The sequence below is a fragment of the Heliangelus exortis genome, chromosome 9 (genome assembly GCF_036169615.1).
Source record: "Heliangelus exortis chromosome 9, bHelExo1.hap1, whole genome shotgun sequence".
In the NCBI taxonomy this organism is placed as follows: domain Eukaryota; kingdom Metazoa; phylum Chordata; class Aves; order Apodiformes; family Trochilidae; genus Heliangelus; species Heliangelus exortis.
This window is the reverse complement of record NC_092430.1, coordinates 19,261,790-19,282,795: the sequence shown is the minus strand read 5'-3', so window position 1 is coordinate 19,282,795 and position 21,006 is coordinate 19,261,790. Positions and strand designations below refer to the sequence as shown.

Genomic DNA, 21,006 nt, shown 5'->3' with positions numbered 1-21,006 from the left:
TTTAAAATAGTGCCAACTTTGTAGAAAATGTCATGATTCAAAGGAGACTGTGCCAAGTATGTAACACTTGCAAAAATCATATCCTGAATTTTAATTCTCAAAGTGAGGACAGGCATCACATGGGAACCTTAGTATAGACAGAACTAGGAATCAACTTTAAACACAAAGCTGCCCAATAGTTCATCACTCACTGATGTTTTAAACTTCTTGCACTGAAAATTCATGAGGTCTATCCCTCCAACAGTCATGTGCACAACAAGGCTACAGCTGTAGTAACTACATGGGGAGGCAAAAGTACTGATTTCACCTAGATACTGAAAAAAATCATTCAATATTTCTAAAATATTGCACACTACAAAAGTGCATTGGGAAATTGACAGCTATGCATTCCAGTTTATTCTACTTTAGGAAGCTGCTTGGTGCAATCTTATTTGGAACTCACTTATATGCACAAAGCTGATTTTCCATGCTTTTTTTGTTAGGAAAAACATCAGGTAAAACCAAAGAGTTGCAAACAACTCAAATAGCAAACCACTAGCTGCATATAAAACATCAAATGCTGTCATCACCTCTTTTTATGAGTGCATAAGAAATATGTCTTGAAAATTACCAGATGGCTAGAAATTGTATACACTTATAAAAAACTTGTTTAGATCCTACACCTGTCTTTTTACCTGTCCCAAACAGAATACCTATTTAGAAAGAAAATCGTGTAAAGCTTTAATAAGAAAGATAAAGCAAGTTTTAATAAGAAAGATAAACAGTCACCTATACAAATATAAAACTCAATTATTCGGTCATCTTATTAAGTCATCAGGAGCATCTTATAATTGCATATTAATCTGAATTTAAAATTAAGGATTAGGTATCCGACCCTGCACTTAAATCCAAAGTAATTGCCAGCAGTGAGCTGACTCCAAGGGTAATAGCCCTGGTTACACATGGTTACTCAGCTACATCTGTGTAGATCCAGTTACAAGTTTGGGTGACAGAGTTTCAAGGTAAATGTTAAATCAACCTGAAACCACAAAATGGAGTCTTTATACAAAGGGTCAGTCAGATACTTATGTACCAAAATTAAAGAAGCAAACATTCCTGCAACACAGTCTAGCCCTCTTTACTTGCCTGGTATCACACAGAATTTTGCATAAAACCAGACTGATAATGAATACTGCAATAAAACTAACTGGCTTACCCCAGCATAATGTGAAGAGAAAATCTTTACACACCAGGCAGAGAAAAAACTGAAACATTGGGTATACCTTTTATTTTTTCAGTGCCGTAATAAAGTTTATATTTAAGAAAAAGTTTTGTAAAGTAAAATTTACTTGCATTCCCCTACAGTGTTGCTAGAAGGGGTACCCAGTGTCACAACACTGTCTGAGCCTTTCCTTTCATTAGTGGCATTAAGTGAAAATAATAGCAGACAGCTCTTCTTGGATATTACTGAATGAGCAACCATGAAAGCAACATTTGCCCCCAACACATGAAGTGTGTTTATCACCTTGCTGATACTGATAAGCAGCTTAACATCCACTGCTCTGACCAGCAGACCACAAAACAACTGCTGCCAGCAGATGCCATGCTGAAAAAGTCAGTGTACACAAAACGTGGTTTGAGGCACCCGAAGTCTTGTCTGCTACACATCTTTGTAAATAAGGCTTTCTCATAAAAACCAGATCTACAAATGTTTTGTGTTTAGGGAAAGGAAATGCTGATGAAGAATAAACAGACTTTGAAAATCCTTATTATATGTTGCTCTTTTCTCCCCACCGAAGACTGCATCACTGAAATTTACAGGCAGGTTGCAACAGATTCCTGGCAAACTGACTTCAGGCATGACACCTCATGCTTCGTTTCTGTGCAGTGAGTAATTTCAACCTAAAATTAGCACATATGGGGGAATCCACATTTTCAAAAAAATTAATTCAAGAGGAAGCAAAGAAATGGGGCCTGTAGAAATGACACCCACCCCTAGAAGGTTTTCTCTCACACTCCATGCTTTGACCTGCAAGCTAATCAAGAGTAGTGCAGAGGTCACTTTTAGCACAGAAACAAGCTTTTCCAATACCCTTAAGCTCAAGCTGTCATATCTAGGTTCTACAAGTCTGCTGCTCACTTTTTCTTTTAAATCCCAATAAATAAAACACTTGCAGAGACACACACCACCCTAATAAAAAAATATGGCAAAATTCAACAGGGAAATACAACATATTGTTCCAGAAATATTATGAATGCATTTCATTATTCCACCGGCTTCCTTTTCTGATTTTGATAACAAATATTCTGTAAATATTTTCAGCTCTGCACAGCTTAAATAGGAGCAAGTCACAGATGCAATCTTTATTCCTTTAAAGGAGAAACTTTATAATGAAAAATAAGCAATTAGTAATTCTTACTCTGATTTGATTTCGCAGCTGCTCTGCCTCCTGCCGTAACTGTTCCAGCTCACTCATCTTCAGTCTCTATTTCTCACACTCCACTGGTGAACAAAACCTGTCAATAAGAGGGAAGAAAAATAAGCTTCAGTATCACTTGCTCCTCTTTAAAAAGTAAACCACAAAACCTCATGAACCTATATCTCTTTATTCTGCCTCTAGAAAGACTTCCAAATTGGTATCTCCCTTCGTACACTGTCTAATAAATCAGGCAAGACCTAAGTTATTTCAGTTCCTGAGCTAACATGAAAAGCAGGATTAACTGAAGTATATTTGGTGTTTACAAGGAACTGTCAACAGAAGCCCTCACTGCACTTCAAAAAGTTACTGAACACCTTCATAGTGCCACTTCTCCTCACCCCTAAAGCCTCCAAACCCCTCAGTCTTCACCCCAAGGTGGCAACAGAGAGCAAAGACTGCAGCGGTGGCCTCAAACCTTGGAGCTCAGCACTGCTGGGATATAGGTACCTTTGCACGTCACATCCAAGGCAGGTTTTTGTTTTAATTAAAGAGGAAAATTAGAAAGGACTGCAGGTGAAATAGCAGCTTCCCTACATTTATTTTTTTTTCCCTGTTTCCTTGGACGGTGGATGGTGTTGTAATTTCAAAAGCATCCACACAGTGGAAGGGAGAGTAAAAGCTGAACCATTCCTACAAGCACCCCTTCGCTGGCACAGCCCACAGAGCCTAAAGTAGTCCTCATCTGAACAAAAACCCAAAGCAGTCTTAAGAAAAAGAACACCTCAGAGTAAGGCCAAACATAAGCATGCTTTCAGGCCAGCAATTTTTTAAAAATCAGATTTTACATCTCTTTTTTTTGGTGTATTCAGCAATTTCCTCAGATCAACTTTCTTCTTCATTCGCAGTACAGCACCTCTAGAGACACAGACCTCTTAAGTCTATTCACATAAGCCTAGACTCCAGTATCCTTGTAGTGAAATCAAAATAAGCTAGTAGCTTTCTCTGGAATAAACCAGGCAGTTGTTTGTATTTCTTTAAAAAAAAAAAAAAAAAAAAAAAAAAAAAAAGCACAACAGAAAAGTGGTGGTGGTGGTGATCCCATTACATGAACAAAAAATCCCCAAAGACTTTTAAGCTTATAGAAAAAGAGAGAAGTTGGACTACTGCTCACAGAATGAAAATTGAGGGAAGAAAACAAGTGGGGATAAGAATCTATTCAAAACATTAAGCATTTAATTTAAGGATGAGAGACAACACAGCTCTGTCCTCCCAGTTTAGTCCACTGAAAAAGGAGGGAAGGAAGGTGACAGAGTAACTGGCTAAGCTGCAGAGCCCTAGGGGAGCCCTGCTCTTTCTTTGGTCTAGATGCTGGTTCTCTGTAGTTCAGCAGTGATGTGCTCTGTAAGACAGACTCTGGAAGGCTTTTTTCCATCTATAAAACAGGACACTTTTTGTTGCTAACAATCATCCCTAGACTAACAGCTTACACAAGTGTTCCTTACACAAGAGGTAGGAAATTTCTCTCAGCTCAAGGAAGAAAGGGTACCTTTCTCTCAAGCTGAACCTCCATGCTTTCCACAGATACCACTACAAAGCCAGTATCAAAATGAACCTGCAAACACAGACAAACTGGATCACCTCCAAACTAAAATACACTCTCACTGGTAAGTGCACAGCGGTGACTTAGGTCTAGCTAATATTTTCAGCCACACAAGTGAACTGTGAAGTTCACACCTTTCCTTCCTAAACCTATGGTCTTCAGGACATCATAATCCATACACCATCATCTTCCTACTTCAGAGGCCCAGGCTATTTAACATTGTCCAGTGCACAGAAGGCTTAAAATAGAAGTCACCAACACTAACCAATTTAAAAAATCAGGCATCAAAAACTGCAATCACTTTATCATGTGTACTATTCACCTGCCTTTAGAGTCTTTGAGGTTTAATTACAATTTTAATATATTTGATTGGAATACCATGTCTCTATGAAATACAACCCCCCTTTTCAGTTTCACAGTGTTAAGATTATCCTTTTTAAAATGTTCTCACTTTTTTGTTCTAGAACCTACACAAAGGTAACACAGACAAAACACTGGACTCATATTACTGAAGCAAGCCAGCCATGATGCCTCGATGCCTGCCAATGTTTCAGCAGTCCTGCAGGCTATTTTTAACAGAAGATAAAGACTCTTAACAAAGAAGTTGATGTATCTCTAATTTTCTGAGAAGGGAAGTCAGCTTCTGCCCTGTGATGTGCCACACACTTCAGTGCTCTGTAAACACTAATTTCAATGCAGAGAAGAAGTGACCATAAAAAAGTGATGTTACTGTTCATCTGGAAGCATGCACAGCTGGCCACAAGTAGTTAAAGTCAAGACATTTTTTTATTGATAATAAAACTGTGAGCATATTAGAAAATAAACTGAAAGACCACAAGTGACCATTTTGCACTCCAACCATAAAGTCAATGTTAATGACTTCAATGTCATTCATATCAGCACTGTTCCTCATTAATGCCACTTCTGTGTCAAGCTGCACCAGCAGATAAACAACTGCTAAGTTTGACAGCTTTAAATCATGTTATACCTGTACAAGTTCCTACATGGACAAAACCCAGGTCAGGAAGACTTCTCAGTCACCTACCTTTAGCTTAAAAATAAATTCCTAATCGAATTAAAGGACAATGATCTTCCATACTTTTTGGGAAAAAAAATAGATCTTTTGTGCTTGGAAAGTCCTAGCAATGGTATGGTACCAATCCTGGTATGTTCTAAATTTGCAAGTTCATTAGTTACTGCCCATCAAAAACCTACCAGTAGTTCAGAGTCAAGCTACATCTCATATATATTGAATACAATATATATTGCTGGCAGCAGCTCCCAATGCAGCTGTTTCCATGTTCAAATGACCATCCACCTTAAAGTATTTAGCAGTACTGTGAGGAAGATGCTTCCACTTGAGATTTTTAATTTTGTAGGCACTATTTTGAGGTGCTCACAAATTCCAGAAATTGAGTGGGTAGGGAGGAAGGTCTCATGGATTGACACTAATTCTGCAAGCAGCATCCTGAACTGCTGTTGGACTGTTGTGTGAGCACCTTCCTGATGCCATCCATACTCAAGAGAGCAATGCCAGAAGATAAGCATGTGCTTGGAACTTGCAGATGCATCTATTCCATTTTAATGCTTCTGATGCTACAGCGATATGGCTGGAGAGGAAAAGAGAGCAAGACATACTCAAGATGTAACCCAAGATGTAACCATGTGTGAAGACCATTATCCTGACTGTATTTCTCTGCTGCAACATTGTTGTTACCTGCACCTGTGATGCGATCAGTGAAGCACAGTGCCCTGGTTTGGGGCAAGAACATAGATGGCTGGCAGCAATGGCAAAGCAAAAGCTGCATCCTGTAAAGCTGTCCTCAGCCCAGAGAAGAAGGTCACCACCACAACCTTGAAGCATGCTATTTCCCAATGCTACCAGTCCTTGGATAAAAACAACTTGGTTTTTATCTGATTAAATGCTGGGACTGCTTTCACAGGGCTCACAGGGATTGCAAAAACAGAGGTAGGCGATCGCTGTATTGCCATTTTTTTCCACATACAACCAATTACTGAAAACTAAAGTGGATTCAACTTCAACTCGTACTATGTTATAAAGGACACGTGCCTGTTCACTCCGCCCTCCCTGAAGATCAAAATACTACAGCAGGCAAGGAGCACTGGCTGGAAAATTCTTTATTCCAAAGAATAATTTGCCCAGGAGCCCAGCCATACCCTACTTGGTTGTGCATGGAGCAGAGCCATCAGCTCTTGCACCTCTAAGAGTCATGATTCCTCTTGGTAAGGCTGGGGGTAACAGAATGTCTATCTCCCTGACTTACTGATATTTTTATTTAACATTTAGTGAGAGGAAAAAAAAATATTCTGAGAAAGAAAATGAGTGGTACCTCCTTTTTAACATTTACAGGTAGAAACTCTGATGAAGAAGCCAGATGCTTCTCCTCAAATGCAATTCACAACATGCACAATGTGTGATGAATAACACAAGGGGGATGAGCAATAGGAAGAGGAAGAATTTTTAATGCCATTGGTAGCCAGGGGATGTACCACTGCAGGACACCCAAGCAACTGGGAAATAGGGTCAAGGACAGGAGATGCTGCTGCCCTGCAGAAGCAGCAACACATGGAGCAGGTTGTGAGCAAGTTATTGTGTAACCAAGGCAGCACATCTCTGCCCTCAGAAAAGCAATGCCATTTCTTGGCTAAACTCTACCTCAGTGCAACTTCTCCTCAGCAGACTTGTGTGAGTGAATTTACTGGTACCAAAATAAAGTACCTCCTGAGGCAGAATAATTAACTAAGTCAGATTCCACAGCATATCTAGTGTCAAGAGAGCCACTGGCAGGCTTGAGTGCTCCACAGATAAATTATCCCTTGCATTACTCCTGATTCAGTAGCAGCATCATTGGCTAAGAGTTTAATCCTTCATTATATGGGGCAGGCAGTGACAAATTACCATTTCTTGTATTGAAAGTACTTTCTCTGCAATACATGGATTGGAAAAAAAACCATCATGGCTGGAAAAATATCCTTTCCTCTGCAAAAACTCACACCAAATGCACTTGAGGAGACTCTGTAAGAAGATGCACTGAACTTAGGACCTCTGTGACAGCCTGGCAGGTTGCAGAGCAGGACACAAGGAGTTCACCAGACAGGGACCTGTTGACCCTGTCGCATGGAGCAGGAGGCTGGCGTGGGGGCTGAGAGCCAACACAGCTCTGGAAAGCCAGGAAATGGGATGATATTTGCAAATTACTTGAAGTAGAATAGTAAGGCATGTAGTGATAGGAAGCTTCAGTTCTGCAAAGAAGAGCTATTTCTGTCTCAGAGAAGATTGCAGTTTACAAACTAAGTGCTAAGTAATTTGGTTTCTTTTCCAGGGAAAAAAAAAAAAAAAAAAAAAAAAAAAGGGCATTTTCACTTGCCTTGGCAAGCTTAGCTTACTCCCATGTACGATCACCATATAGACAGGAGGAAAAAAAATTACTAGAGAGGTGTAAATACTGCACACCCCATAACAAAGCATTGCTCTTATTGTGCCAAATATACAGAGACTACAGAGACTGCAAAAAGAGCAGTCCGCCTGACAATATCTTTAAGAGCTATTGACTAAAGTATTGTTTAAACAAGAATTTTATTTTGTATTCAAAAAGCAGTTCTTTAGAGTTGAGTAAGCGCTTACCTACACTTAGCAACCATAGTTTTTCAGTTCCTATGCAGTAAGATCTCACAAGTGATGGACACATAACAGCAAAAGTCAAGAGAGGAGGTTTCATACAGCTTGCATGTGATCAACCCTACCAGTGATCACACAGGTGGCTAAACATAAGGAATTCTAACTATAGTACTTGACTAATTATAGAAAAAAGACACTAAGAAACACTCCAGAGCTGTCTCAAGGGAGTTATACTGGTAATTCTGGTTATACTGGGAGCTATACTGTAGTTACATACCTTCATATAGTAAAAGTATTACAGTTGGAATTTGACACAATATATTTACTGTGGTAGAGCTGTTGGAGGACCACAAACACTCAACTCTCCACTGAAGAAAATTATGTTTCTAATGTCTTTTTTTTCCCCCGTATCTTGGCCCTATGTTGTCTTTCCTGTTTTTTGAAGATCTTAGCAGCTATTAATTCTCCCAAGAACTCTTTGTTCTGATTTGTAGCTGCACTGCATCAATAACAAAGACAACAAAGCAAGGAGCTTTTATATTGATCAACTAATACTTAAAACCAAGTAAAAAGAGGCAAAAGTTGAAATAACAGTATACAAAGGCTGTCATTGTGCCATTGTGTACCTTGTTCTTCCTCTCTCTCTCTTCTCCAACCTCTACAATACATCTCCTTCCCTCCTATATCTTTAATGCATACTTTTGAGGGGTGTGTTAATTGCAGAGTGTCTTAGACATTTCAGTAAAGAAAGAGAATAATGGTTGACTTTTTTTTTTAATTGTTACCATTTAGAAAACAAGCTTGGAACTTCTAATTAAATATCTTCCTCAAGCTTTTTAAATTTTTATTTTGTAAAATGGAATTAATTCGTCAGTGATTTCTGAGCCCCCAGGCAGACATAAAGCAGAGTTCTCCCATTTTCAGGGCCTCTGGTCTGCCCAAGAAGAAAACAGGAAGCAGCCTGGGTGTGACCTCCCTCCTGAGGTCAGCGCTATTGTTGCACTTCTGCACATTTTGGAAGTGTTTTAAAGTGATATGTCTCCATTATAGCTTTGGTACAAAAACAGGAAATAATCAACCAACGCCTCTCGAGAGGAAGGGTATTAACAGAACTTAAAGACCCATTTCTCTAAGAGATACCACCCCCCACTTTTAAGGAACTGATGGATATATATATTCCAGATTGCACGTACAGCTGGGAAGGAGAGGTAACAAAAGAAACCCATGAGCAAGCAACAGATGAGTGGGATTTGAAAGCAGTCCTGGCTCTTGGTGTGCCAACATGCCCCACGCAGTCACATCACAAATGCAGCCCCACCCCTGGGCTGCAGGGCAGAAGGAGTTTCAAGCCAACAACATTGCTCCTTCCTTCCTCCACCAAAACACCTCGTACACATCAAAAAGAGCTGAAGCATGTGCCACTTCACACACACACAGTTATTTAGCTTGTGATTTTAGTATAACTTGGAAATAACAGCCTGCCACGTGAAAACGTTTGGATTTACCGCAACAGCTGCTTGGGTGCGTTAACAGGAATAACCGGAGTCAGACAAATAATCTGTGTGCACCTTCTGCACTCCAAGCATCAACCCCGAGTGTATCTTCACCAGCAGATGAGGCAGGGCTGGAAGGTGTCTCACAGCAGTGCTGCCGGGCTCAGAAGCCAGTGCCCTTTTACCAGCGCTGCCGCCCGACCCCGCGCAGGCACAGCCCACAGAGCAGAGACCAAACCCGAGAGGAGATGGGTGGGAGCAGATCACAACCCCTCCCTGAGCTGGATCACCACTTGGGTTATGGTTTCCATGGAAGACAAACAGACCAACAAATACTGACCTTGTTAACAGCAGCCACCAAACAGACAAAGGAAATCCCGGTTTAGAAATCAGATTGAGGTAATTCTTGTTAAAAGTTTACTCGTGTAAAAACAAGCAGTGGCTTTAGACTTTTAACTTTCTTTATACAATAAGTTGACAGCTTGCTAGACCGGTAGCTTAAGCTCAGAGTTAGAATTTATTTATTTATCAGTTAGAATTTATTTCTAAAACATAATTCAAAAGGCTAAGCCAAGTACATTCATAAAACACTAACAAAAAGCCCCTACTCTTCTTTGCCCACACACACTAGATTCTGGAAAAACAGCCCAAGAAATTAAGCATTAATCACAAGTCTGAAAAAGGCACAGGAAGGAAGGAATTTTTAAAAATCATTAATATTTTGCAGTCCAAGAGAGTGTTTTTTTCCAAAGTAACATTCTTATATTCATTATGTTCATTTCCAGGTCTAAATGTTTTGGTACAAAAGAACAGATGCATTTTTATCACAATCCTTGCAAACAGAACTTCATATAATTTGAATTATACTGTCTTAAGTGACTGTAATAATTATTCTCCAGTGAAAATTAGGTTCACTGACCACAGGACAATCGCTGAACAAATTATTACTGCTTTTACAATTCAAAATATGTAAGAAGTGGCAAGAAAGATCTTAATGCAGTAAAAGGTACAACCCTAAATAACAACACAGAGATGGTTCCACTCCAATATTTTCCTTGGGGACAGACAAGTGGACACACACAGTGAACTGACATACTATGTTATTCGCTTCAAACACCCAGCTATACCCAGAAGCTATTCTACCAAATTTTGGTATGAAAAGTGCACTGGAGACTGACGACTGAAAATCGTCTTTGGAAGATGATTTGCATCTGAAATTATCTTTAAACAAGTTTGATTTGGGATTTTTTTTAAGAGGCTCCTACACTGATATTTACTGAAGTGGCACAGTACCTTTGCATTTTGTAGAGCCAAGCAGTGTTATGCATATAAAATCTGGTCTGACACCTTCATGCACAAAAGGATTACTTAAGCAGCCTCCTGTTTTCTGAGAGCAAGCAGACTGCATGGTATGCATAAAAGGCACTAAGTACACAGAAAGTTTAGGTTTAAAGGCAGTGGAGAAGATACCTGTTAAGAGAAACTGTCTACAGGAAAAGTGTCTTGACCCAACTAAGATGATCATTCACTTGACTGAAATTAATTTCTTGCTGACAGTTCTTGAAAGTGGAACATTCTTACACACTCCGGGAGCAGAAAGGCCAGCACTACCAGTTACACACACACATTGCATCCTTTCAGATGTATCACCAGCTTGCAGGAAAAAAAAGAAGCATTTTGATCTATACATAGTCTTTAGCACCCTTCCCTCCTCCTCACCATTCAGCACCACACACACACACTCCCTTGGTACCCAAGTTACAGCGAGGCATTATGCAGTTCACATAATCACGCAGCTGTAACATTTAGCATACAGCTGGACTCTTCTTTCATAAGAAAACAAGGGAATATAAACATTTGCTTTTTTTATACTGATTACCCAAAGATTAGATAAAACTACTGCCCTCAGGTCTAATTGTAATTTTGCACTTGGTTCACAATACGCTTCTAGTCAATTATTTATAATTGTTAAGCCACAAAAATTAAGTTCTCTTCCAGACTAGAGTTCAGGAGAATTTAATAGGTTTTTTTCCATATTATTTTTTAGATGCATATTATCACAGGCCTTTAAAAAAATCTATCAACCTCCTCTCTATACAGAGAGCCACAGGCTGAGCAGAAGAAACCCCATACTAGAATGTGAAACCCCTGAGTACTGTTTTTTAGCCCTATTGATGCAAGTATAGGTTTAAGAGTACGTAGGCTGTGTAACTTCAGGTATCACTTGTGATGAGATTGATCTAACTCATCCATACTCTTTTGATGTTTCTCATGCAGCACTGCCTCTTTTCAAATGGTCCTTTATTAAAAAAGAAACTACATCAAATACTTAAGGAATATGCTATATTAAAGCATGTATAAAAGCAATCACTGTGCTTTTAACTATCCTCACACTTGCAGGGCCCTCAAAATAAAGGCTGTCTTTAAAGTAGGAGTATCTTTAACATGCTGATTACATGTAGCAGAACACTTTTAGGCAGGATAAAAGCCCCAAACAAAATGTGTCTGGATAAAAGTGGCATTATGTTAAAAGACATTGTACTTTAAGTGTGCGATTCATCATTTTTCACATCCCTGCAGTGCATTAAAATCCATACATATTTGTGTAGTTCATAGCCCAAAAACACAAGAACAAACAAAAAAGATACTCGGGTCACACAAATGTGTGAAGTGGCAAAAAGTCAGAAATTGACAACATGGCTATCAGAAGATGACCCTGTGATGAAGTTTCCAACAGAAGAGGATGGAAGAGAAACAAAATGCTGAAGGAAAGATGTACAATATTCCCACTAGAAGTAATCCTTCCCAAAGTGTCACTTTTTTTTTTTTTTTTTTTTTTTTTTTTGTTAACACAATAACAACACTTTTATTAAAACATGACACATGCTACATTATAAATAGCAGAATAACCCTGTGGAGACAAAGCCTAAGGTTATAGACAGGAATGTGTTTGCCAGGCACTGTGGCCACAAAGAGCCCAGGTGTCCACAATCTGCCTTGCTGGAGGTTATCTTTCTAATCCATTGAAACTTCTGTTCTTGTAAATACTTCCTACATATCTCAGACAAAGTGAACTGGGTCAACAGCAGCCTAGCTGAGCACATCATCTCTGCTTTCAGCCTTCACTAGAGAGCAGACACTGTTCTTGTAAGTCTTTTGGTTTTGATGTTTGAGATATGCATGCTACAGTTCTGGACTTTTTTTCAGCAATTGTGACTGAAAGATTAATAAAAATGACTGAGTTATCTTAATATTCTGCTTTTTCAAGCTAAGCACAGCAAAACTATATCTGACTCAATGAAAAGGCAAACATTAGCCCTGCCAGTGAAACTCAAGCAATTTAACTGTTTGCTTAGGATGGTGGCTGTTCATCTTGTAGGAAAGTAGGAAAAGTCTATGATTAAGGGTCACAAGATTTCTGCAGAGATTAAGAACAGAAAATTGCTCAGGCTTCTGAAAACACCAGGAAAGTCAATTTTCCTTTCTTAATTTTTCCACTTTCCAAAGTTTGTGCTTGCCTTTTGATGGCCATCTATTTGCATTTGTAATGAGCTGGAGTAGATGAGAGGGGAAAAAATGCCTCAATGACTTCCTGTCTCCAGCTACCTGACCTTCCCAATTAGCTGCTTTTCCTCAAGTCTTGGGATCAGAAATTAAGCACTGACATAATTACATTTTAGTACATTTATAGCCCTTTTACTTTTTTCTTGTATTACATTTTTATCCTGCTGTACAAAAAATAAAATAATAATTCAGCTCCCTCTTTTGGGCTGCTTCTAAGACAAAAGAAGAATTTGCCCTTTTCTGCTGCACATCGTAGAGATTTCAGTTGTGTTTGTAGCAGCAGTCTTAGTTCTTGGCCATTTCATTTTCTGCAGTTTGGATTGGTTTTAGTTTTGTTTTTTTTAAAATTTAGACATCTTGTATCCAAACTACTAGAAAGAACAATGGAGAAGTTTCTTGCCCCACAAGGCAGTCAGTCAGGATCAAAAAAGAGTCACTTAGTAACCTTGAAAAGGCTGCAATCCTTCCCAGCAACACTTCCCAGCGGGCCAATGCTCTCCTCCTCTAAGAATGTTGGGAACATCCACATCGCTACTGTGTCCTTCCTAGTGATCAAATGGAAGGAAAATGGCACTAACACCATTGTCAGTTTCTTCAAATTTTAGGGCATTTGGACTCAATGTTTTCTCAGAAACTGCTGTGACATTTTTTGAACTTGCCCTATTTGTACCTAATATTGAAATTCCTACAAAACTCATTAGCTCTTCCTTCCTCTCCTTCCCACCACCACCAACCTGGATGTGTGAAGGAAAGGACTCCACTTTACATTCTCCCATAGCAACACAAGATAAATACATTTGCTTAAACCTAATTTATAATTCTCTTTGGGGTGGAAGCTTCTGTAGAATAAGACTGCCTAAAACCTTACATGCCACACTCTTATTAAAATTTTTTACTTCTCTGACATTACATTGCACTGTCAAAATCTGTAAGTCAAATCACCAAAACCAACCAAAGTCATTAAATACAGACTGAGGCTCTAAATTTGGTGTTAAATCAGATTTTTGTAGAATGGTTTGGGTTGGAAGGGATCTTACAGATCAACAAGTTCTAATCTCCCCTTTGACAAGTGTAGCATCTGTATATGTAATAAGTACTTCTTTCAGCTTAGCAACTGCTAAGCTCACTTTAAATCAAGGACCCAAAGGAAGGAAAATATCTTTTCCAAACTGGGGATTAAATACATGAAAAATCACTCAACAATTGATAATGACAGAAAGGGTCTCCAGAAAAGTAGTCAAATCATGTATTTATTTTACCTGGATCAATTTTAAATACCACATGTGTTTTAACAATATATCTTTCATAAGCATCTTTAATTTTAATGCAAGACTTTAGATGTGTACCACATAAATTGCATTTTAAAATATAAACAGAAAATTACAATTTATGTCATACTACAGTACAAAAAAAAAAAAAAAAAAAAAAAAAAAAAAAAAAATACAGGGCATCAAAAACATATACAAAAATTAACACAAGACTCAAATCATCGTCTTATCCTGAAACTGCTTGGGTGATCTGTGCAAGACTTAGATGTTGACCACGTGAACTAATAACTGCACTATAAAAAGCAACCAAACAGGTCCAAGAGTTCATTCTCATCACTTACTGTGAGGAGGCTTTGCTCTTGTCAAAGACACCAAGCTAGTAATCAAGAGTAGCTCCAAGATCTGCAATCTCATTTAAGAAATATATGCAATCATGGGACTGATTTGATGGGTTTACTTTGTTCCCCTCCCCCCCATTTGAAAACTTAATTATTATAAAATAATTTTAATCTTAACATTACTCAGCCCTTTTAATGTTTCAAAACAGTAGAATTCACAATGACTCAAACACTTGGCTTATGTTGAAAATCCATATGATTAATATTTGTCTGGGATCTAACATAAGGAAGGGAAAACCACAGCTTCTGCAAATTGGCAAACCTATTTTGCCTCCAAACAACTAATTTTATGTAATAGGTGGAACTACAAAGTGCCTTTTACTCTACATTATAGTTAGGCACTCCCCTCCTTTTCAGTTTAGAGTGGTTTCAAAAAGCAATACACTGCAAGAATTATAGTAAGTGAATCAAAATTTGTTTTACTGCATGCCAGCATTTCACATACTTTTGGAAGCTGACCTAAAAGAAATAAAACTGTCTCCATTGAACAGCATAACTATTTGCTGGTCAGTGTCTATGTTCATTTAAAATCTGTTTTTTATAAACATGCAGGTAAGATCTCATTATGGTATTTCCCCACACTAACTGTAACAATTCACACTAATCAGAACAGCAAGGATCACTGATTGCATCTAAGCTGACATCCCATCAAAACATGAGGTTGTTCATCTCATTCTTGTCTTTGCTCTCTGCAAAGATGAACTGTTCCATGGTTCACATGCTGCTGAACACATCAGCCCAATCCTAAACAGTACAGACTTTTTAAAATTAAAGCTGCACATACAACACTGTCATGTGTTATCTAGAAAGCTCTATGAAGTGCTCTGCCCTAGTATCAGGTACCAAACAACAACCTTAGGAGCACACCTTCATGTCTGTCGTGATCTTTTGCTTTAGTTCTGTTTAGCATTTCATATGAATCCTATTACAAAACACTGCACTGCAAAAGACAGAGGTTTCATACAAGAACAATAACAACTAAGTTTAATTACAAACTTCAGAAGATAAGTGACAGGTCTGCATCCAATTAAAGGAGAGAGAAAAACTCCGGTGGGACTTAAAAATATTTTCTTGACTGGCAATACTATGCATACTTTCTAAACAGCAAGTTCTGGGCACTTGAGAACTGCATTAATCTGAGCACTGATATTCTCTGACAGTATTATGTACAAACCACAATAACTGCATTACCACTGTTCACTGTTCATACCACTGTTCCTAAGTATTTACATTCAATGAATTAGCACTGCATGTCAAGCTCAGAGATTCTGAGTTTCTTACTGGTCTGATGAGACTTTTTAAAGTGACTCCCAAAATAAAAAAAAAATAAAAAAGAAACTATAAATCAAATGACCCTGTCTTCAGTAACACAAATCTTAATTTATGACTCGGGCAGAGAAGACAGGAACTGAGGAAGATTTACAGTGCACTGCACAATGAGGTCTTACTGTTTCTTCATCTTCAAAATCTTACATTCATCAATTTTGCAGCATCTTAAAAAACTGCATAATGTTCAAGGAGAGAACTATGCACAATTCTGTACCAGCAAATATTTTTGCAAGGTTTTCAAGTCCCAGGTTTTTCTTTAGAAACTCTTTGGAAAACTAAAAGACTTGGAGGACAAATTAAACACTAGATATATTAGTACTCAACTAAGCAACAAGAACAAATACTTGAAACTTCCATTATCCAACATAAATACAACAGACCACATTAATAGCCAACTATCTTCTACTTAAGATTCAAATAACCTGAGTAGTCTATTGAGCCCAACATTTAAAGCACTTCAGAGAGGGCTAAGCAAGACAGAGAGCACCAGCTATTTGCTGCATCACTTTAACAATACAGAAAAAGACATCCCTGTAACCTGAAAATCAAAATTTCATTATTAACAGATGGAAAGCTATTATTCTTTATTGTTACACAGATCTATCATGTTAAGAACTAAGGCTACAATTCACCTATATTATTTGTTGTAAAAACTGCTAATTTAAAAAAATAATAGATAATCCATTATTGCCATGTTAGACACACAAGACATCCATATCTTTATGAGCTCCCCGTTTTTCCTAGATCCAGTCTTCCAAGATAAAATCAGTCTGCTCTTTGGAAGCACAAATTAACTTCACCACAGCTATCACGCACAGGAATCACAAACAAACATTGTAAAAACCAACCAAAGATTCCCATCCCATTAGAAGACTTTCAGGATTGTAAGGGTTTTTTTCGTGTGGTTTGTTTCATTTTAATTTGTTGATACAGTTGTTACCCCTGTTAGTGTTACTTCAGACTTTCCTTAACTTTAACCATTAATTACATCTACTGTATTGTCACTTAATTGTCAGGTTAGTGACCACTTTTACATCACTCCCATCATTTCAAGTAGAAGTCAGAGAGCAGCTTCACATTTTCCTCTGCACACTTGAATGACTTTGCAGGCTCGTGCCCGCCAGTGTTCCCTTAACTCCCTACAGGAACTATCAAAAACCTCTGGATCCTCTATTCATTCTTAGGGAAGTGTATGAAATTCTGGAAAGCACAATGAATGCTCTTGTGGGTAGTTTTGTAGGTGAAGCACGGCAACCCCTGGGCTAGAACGACGAGAAAAGAGAAAAAGAACCCAACTATCACAGGGGAACTGTTCCTCACCGAGTGATCACTCCAATCTCCCAATTCAGATTCTCAGTTGAAAAGAGACACAACATTTTTCAGAGAAGAGATCAAACTAGAACACAGAACTCCAGTAAATACACAACCTCCATCAGATTCAGAAAACTAGAATTTTTCTCTCTCTCAACGTTTTTTTAGCGGGATTAAGAGGTTGGTTACCTGCCTCTTCTCTCAGGAAGATTTTGCCATCCTTTTGCTAACACTCTACCTAGCAGAAAACAGCTACTCTCCTGTTGTTTCAGAAATTGATTATTTATAATAAAACAATTTATAATTATGAATTTTTTTCCTCCACTCACACCTTTCTCTGAAATTTACCATGCTCCTACTTCAGAACCGAAAAAACAGCCTAGAAAATCATGAATTTTCCAAGCTACAAATAATCAAGCTAGTAAAAGACATCTCTTCCCAAACTGTGTAACTAACAAGGGGGCACAAATCAGAGGCTCACTTTTCATTAATTCACATAGCATTATAGCATAAGCTAAACTTGTTGTCTACCAGACACATGCAGTTTAAATGTTCTTCACAACTTCCAATGAAGACCAAACTAAAAATAAAGAAGTTGATAACCTCAACATAAAAATAATGAAAATAAAAAAAATCTGGATGTGGAAACTAGCAGTACCTATGAAGTATGACACAAAACACACCTAATGACTTTGCATTTTTCCTAAGGATGGGGAGTACCTGCAGACTTACCCTTGTCACAACACCCACGCATTGCATCAAAGTCATAGCCCCTTGCCACAAAACTGATTTAGACAATGATGAAACCCAAACAAGTTACATATAGGCATAGAAATAATGATATAAACGAAAAAGAGTGTCCCTGCCTATCCCATAAACCTCAGAACTGCCTGTTGCTGCTAGCGGTAGACTTTTAAATCCGAAGTGCTGGGCTAGCTGATCCTGCCGGGATGGCAGGAGAATTCTGCACATCCCTGTGCACAAGTCAGAGTGACACCCGCATCGCCAATCCCATTACTTTCAGCGCCAGGTCTGTCTTTGATGACCCCCGGCAACAAGCAGGCACTTTCCAGGGAAGGGACTCCTCGGCGCCCTGCCCCGCCAGCAGCTCTCACAACTCGCCCCGCAGGTCCCGCTGCTCCTTTCAGCGGAACCGTGCCGGAGCTGGAGGTACTGGGGGCTCGGTGCCGCCCACCCCGCTCCTCGCCCCTCAACCGAAGGAAACGCCGGTGGGACGGAGCCTCTCCTTCCCTTCCGTTCGGCCCCAATCCGGACCCACCCCGGGGAGCCCTCCCGAGGTCCCGGCGGCCCAGCCCTGCCCCGGCACCACCCTTCCCCGCGGAGGCTGGGCGCGGCGGCGCGGCATGCCCGCGCTACGGGGAGCCCGGGCAGGAGGGGAACGGGAAGGGACGAAGCCGGCGATGCCACCCACCCCCGCCGGGCCCGGCCACTCCCGGCGGACCCCAGTGCTCGCAACCCCGAGGCGGGACCGCACCCCTAACTAGCCCGCCGCCTCAGGGCGGTGTCCCGGCGGAGCCCCTCCGTCCGCGGCTGCAGCCGGCGCCCCGGCGGGAAGCGCAGCCCCGGTGGCGGAGCTTTACCTGCTAGCAGGGTCGCGGCACTGTTCCTGGCCGGGCTGGGGCCGCTGCTGGCGGCGACGCCCGCGGCCGCCTCAGCTCTCACCCCCGCTGCGGCTGGGTTCTCCCCGCCGAGCACCGCCCCCTTCCTCCCGGCGCTGCGGCGCGGTGGTGCCGCCCATCCTCCCCCCCCACCCCGGGATGGGGCCGTCAGCCAGGGGCGGGGCGGGGGTCGGCGGGCGCAGGGCGGCTGCGGCGCTCCCGGGGCGGCCCCACCAAGTTCTGCCGGGAGGGTGGCTGGCGAAGGCGGAGGGGGCGCCGGGGTTTCCCGCCGGTGTGGCCCTCCCCGTGTGCGGAGAGCTCCGCGCCTCCTTGGCGGTGGGGCCGAGCCCTCCCGTGAGCTCCGCCGCCCGAGCGGACCCGCTCGGGGCGGAAAGCGCGCCGGAACCTCGCGGCCGCCACCCGCCCGCAGCCACACTCCTCCGGGATGTGTACGGCCGACACTGCGCGGGGGCGGCCAGCGTTGCCGCCGGACCAGGAAGTGCGGCCCGTGGCCCCTCCAGCCCCGCGCCCCGCCTGGCCGAGGCTTCCCGGCACGGGGACGGCGGAGGGGACGCCGCGGGCCGTCCCGCGGGACAAGCCGCCGCCCTCAGGCGGCCCCCCTTGAGCCCCAGGGGACGGGCACGGCCGCCCGCCAGCCCGTCTTCGCTCCCCGCCGGCAGGAGCCCGGCTCCGCGGGCCTCCTCCATCCCGCCGCGGTCCGGGCGGGAAATACCTTCGGGCTCTCCGCCGCCGGGTAACGGTCCGCGCGGGTGTCACCGAGCCGCCGCCTCCATGGCGCTCGGTCGCGGCGGGAGGAGCTCCTCCCCCTCCCGCATGGACCCAGCCAACGTGACGGGCCGTTGCCATGGCAGCGCAGCGCTGACGTCAGAGCGCTTAAAGCGACAGCGCCCCGGAGGTGCCGGCGCCCGGGCTCGCCGTGGCCTGGCGGGGCGGGGAGGGGCGGAGCGGGACGGCCACGTTTGGGGAGGGGAGCGGGAGCCGGAGCCGGCAGCGCCCGTGGAAGCCTCGTGTGAGGCCCCGGAGTCTGGCGGCACCCCGCGAAGAAGCCGTGCCCAGGCGGCGGCCCTGCAGCCCCATCACCGGGTGCGGCGGCGGAGCGGGCGGCAGCAGCGGCGGGAGGGCGGGCAGCGCAGGACGGGTGTGTCCCTGCCCGGAGATGGCTCTCGCGTCCTGGCAGGGAGCCCGGCGGGGGCTGCGAGCCTGTGCCGGGGCACAAGGCGAGCCGGGGGGTGGTGGGTTAGCTCCAGCTCCCGGGGCACACCGGTGTCCACCGAAAAGTTAGTGCAGCCGCGGGCAGAACTCCTCTTTTGCTAGAGCACGCGTTTTCCGTGCAGCCTGTAGCCTCCCGAGCACCCACATCGGGGCTCTTCAAATACTCCTGGAGTACTCTTGGGGTGCCCCCAAGTACTCGATGGACGCCTTGCACTGCTGCTCCGCTGGAGCGGCCTGGGGAGGAGGGTGGGGACCTGGCCTGGCGGGGAAAAGGGCTCCAGGTGAGGCCCCAAACTCTGCATTTTCAGCTACCTCATTGTGGGCAACCCTGCCCGATCAATAAAATCAATTCTGCGGAACTGATCGATGAGAGTTGCATCTCACCCTTAACACCCAGAGGACTGGGGTGTTTCATAGATCATAGCATTGTTTTGCTTGGAAAAGACCTTTAAGATCACCAAGTTCAACCATTAACCCAGCACTGCCAAGACCACCACTTAAACTGTGTCCCTCAGCACATATACATGTCTTTTAAATTCCTCAGGGGATCCACATCAACCACATCCCTGGGCAGCTCCATGGCCTGACTACCCCTGATGCGAAGAAACTTTTCCTAATAACCAATCCAACCCTCCCTTGGCACAATTTGAGGCCATTTCCTCTTGTTCTGTCACTTGTTTCACTGTGATTAGGAGCAAGGAGTGACTCCACCCAGCTTTGTAGATAGTAACAAAGTAGAAGTGATGCCTGTGGGTGGATACTCGGATCCGGTGTATTCCTCACAAAGCTGCAATCCTACATCCCTTAATGGGGCATCCATCCTTACCCCAGCACAAGACTGCTGAGCTATCCACGTTCAGTGCTCAGAATTAACATCAAACTGCTGGACTACAATCACACCAAACATCACACCAATTTGTGCGTGGGATTTGTGGGATGCTGCAGTCACACCTTCTCTGAGTCTTGCCTCATCTTGGTGCCACAGGGACACCTCTACACAAGTCATTGCCTCAGAACACCAAACATAAGGCAGCCAGGGCTCCAACACTGAAGAGAGGATACTTGTATTTTCCATCTTCTCAGCACACACCTCTGCCATGCCACTGGCACCATGAAGCCCCAAGATTTTTGTAAAAAAATTTACATGAGTAT

General features: G+C 42.5%; 1 protein-coding gene across 2 annotated transcripts in view; it reads right to left on the bottom strand.

Moving 5' to 3' along the window:
* The window catches only part of GNB4 (G protein subunit beta 4), a 32,510-nt gene extending 13,055 nt beyond the window's left edge, over nucleotides 1-19,455 (bottom strand). Inside the window, exons 1-2 of one of the 2 annotated variants that reach the window (XM_071752618.1) lie at nucleotides 19,355-19,455; nucleotides 2,400-2,496 (exon numbers count right to left, since the gene is read on the bottom strand). In XM_071752618.1, the coding sequence (XP_071608719.1) occupies nucleotides 2,400-2,456 (57 nt within the window). In that variant the 5' untranslated portion in view covers nucleotides 2,457-2,496; nucleotides 19,355-19,455. Of the gene's footprint in view, nucleotides 1-2,399; nucleotides 2,497-18,603; nucleotides 18,736-19,354 lie in introns of those variants that run through there. The other variant, XM_071752619.1, reaches the window with a different exon arrangement.
* Nucleotides 19,456-21,006: the final 1,551 nt, after the last annotated feature.